Genomic DNA, 2,500 nt, shown 5'->3' on the forward strand with positions numbered 1-2,500 from the left:
TGTAATGAGCACATGTTACATTCTGTGTAGGTATCATGTACCTTTACAGAGCAAGCTAAGATTTCACCATATCTTTTGGATGATGAAAAGATGATCTTAAACAAGATCAAAATTTTAACACCAAATTAACGTATTTGTTTTGAAAAAATGGCTCCAACACATCAAATTGCACATTAGAAACCATTCCACTCAACATACAGGCCAAGCAGGCCAATCACATAGTGCAGGATCCAGGGGGCGTTCCTCCTCCGCCCAGACGGGCCTGGCTCGGTGCAGGTGCATTTGGCGGAGCTGGTGGTCTTGCTTTATAAGATCCTTGTATCTTCAGCTGCGAGCTGAGCTTAGCTTCAAGAACTGGGCGGAACGTAGTCATTATTTCACTGGCAGAGCTCGCACTGCGCCGCACAGATGTGTTAACTGCCAGGCCCGGGCCCGTGACCATGGTGGAGGCAGAGTGCATAGATGCAACGCTTGGTGCACCTGCCCGAGGACCGGGACTACTGGGAGGTACCACAAAGGTGGATAACACAGGAGGGCCAGGTTGCTGCTTTAATGTGTCAAGTGTATCCAGCACAAGATCGGGTGTGTGCCGCGCTGAACTCTGCCGCTGAATCTCCCTCAGTCCACTTAGTTCCAGCCTCTTGTCCTCCATGTCCTGTGCACAGTAACATGAGATATCCAAAATAAACTGCACTTTCCTTGCAGTGATGCACGAAGAAGTGAAGTTTTCGAATAAAACTATACTTTCAATGAAAACAGGCATGGAAACACAGAAAAAACAAATACAACATTGTGCCAAAGGCATGTGCAAAATATCATAAAATAAATAAAGCTTCATCATTTTATCAAGCAAGTGAAAAAATCCCCTCGTCTTATGAAGCAATCAAGAAAACGGTAGATTATATTACTGGTGGATCGGCAGAGAAATCAACAGGATGGAGCTTTCACGGATGAGTGAGATCATTTCTGGGTTGGACTGAAGGAAAATGTGGATAATAGTGTGAAAAGAAAGCCGGAAGGCCTTCAAAATGGACAAATCCCAATCACCAGAGGCTTATCGAGTTGGTAAAACATCTTTGCCTTTGTTTTGCCTGCGGTGCAGAGCGGATTCCCATCACATTCTGTAACTGCAATATGTGCTAGAGCTTGATGCAAAAGCTGAGGATTCCCATTTACATATTACAGAGGCAGCTGTTATCAATAAATGCTGTGTTCATGGAAATGGTTAAGAAATTGAAATCAGATACAAACCTTCTAAATATATGATATCTCATAAAAAGCCAAGGTACGTATGGGATAGCATTCGGGATGAACTCGGTCACCATTGTTGTGTATTAAAAATTTGGGAAACCTTCATGTTGATATTAAATAATAATAACCCAAATGTGATTAACTTGGCTTCCCCTTTTATTTTAACTTGGCTTTGGAAAATGGTCTTTGTTTATGAAAAATTAACAGAATTATGAGGATTGCAATTGAAAGCCAATCATTTGGGATTTTTTAAGGGGTGAAGCAATCTTCTTAATAATGCTCCTGAAGAAGTTTGGTCACTCAAACTTTTTGGTCTCATGGTCAGTCATGATCTTTCTTGGGCAAACCACACTTCTAAGTTGACGTCCAACCAAAGCCAGTTGTTGACGGGGCATTCTCTGTCATACAAAGTCCTTCCTCAGCACACCTGAACTTTTATCTATCTTCAAGGCCTTCATCCACAGCTTGATGGAGTTCTGCTCTCCCCTCTGGGTTGGCGCCCCTGCCTCACACCTTGCACAGCTTGATGCCATGGAAACCAAGGCCTTCGAGATAATTGGAATATCCTGCAATGAGGCTGAGTCTATGGGTCTATCAACTTCACATCAAAGACAGGTTGGTTGTCTCTCTGTCTTCCTTCTCCTGGCTCCTTTCTGGTCTTGAACCCTCTGATCTTTCCGTGCTCTGCCCAGCACCATTTTTGTGTAGGGCGCACACTATTCACCAACAACCCCCTTCTTGGTGAAACTACCTGAATCCAAAATCACTGCTCACCTTCACTCATTCCTTCCTCTTTTTTTCCCCACCTGTGGAACAAACTTCCACATTTCCTTCAACCTCATTCCCCACATCCAAAATAATGATCTTTTCTACCCCGTTAACCCTTCCCTAAGCCCACGTCTTTCCAAGTTTCCAGTCTTTTCTTCCTGAGAGTTTGCGGCTGTATTCATCTTGTCCACCCCATGTGTCCTCCCCATCCCTCATTTCTCCAAGTCTCCCTCATCATCCCTGCTGATAGTGCTTTTCCTCCTCTCCTCTTAGTGTTCCTTTTGTTCTCTGACATCCTAATCCATTCTATGTTCCAGCTCCTCCACTTTGTAAACAACCCCCCCCCAAAAAAATTCAATTTACATTGTATACAAAAAAAAAAAGTATCAAAACTTAGAAATCCCCAAATTATTGTTCTTTTTATTTTTTAAGTCATGACCAAAAATGTTGGTGACGAGCAACGATGATGCCAACTTCGTAA

The 2,500-nt window shown here is 43.1% G+C and overlaps 1 protein-coding gene across 3 annotated transcripts in view; it reads right to left on the bottom strand.

Annotated features, from left to right (window-relative positions):
* The window catches only part of LOC147014442 (SLIT-ROBO Rho GTPase-activating protein 1-like), a 161,790-nt gene that overhangs the window by 2,449 nt on the left and 156,841 nt on the right, over nt 1-2,500 (bottom strand). For all 3 annotated transcript variants that reach the window (XM_085850629.1, XM_085850628.1, XM_085850630.1), the window contains one exon: nt 1-655. This exon is cut by the window's left edge and continues 2,449 nt beyond it. In XM_085850629.1, the coding sequence (XP_085706755.1) occupies nt 215-655 (441 nt within the window). In that variant the 3' untranslated portion in view covers nt 1-214. The remainder of the gene's footprint in view (nt 656-2,500) is intronic.

Source organism: Eptatretus burgeri, chromosome 13, assembly GCF_056783735.1.
Source record: "Eptatretus burgeri isolate ZD-2024b chromosome 13, Ebu_testis_v1, whole genome shotgun sequence".
NCBI classification, from domain to species: domain Eukaryota; kingdom Metazoa; phylum Chordata; class Myxini; order Myxiniformes; family Myxinidae; genus Eptatretus; species Eptatretus burgeri.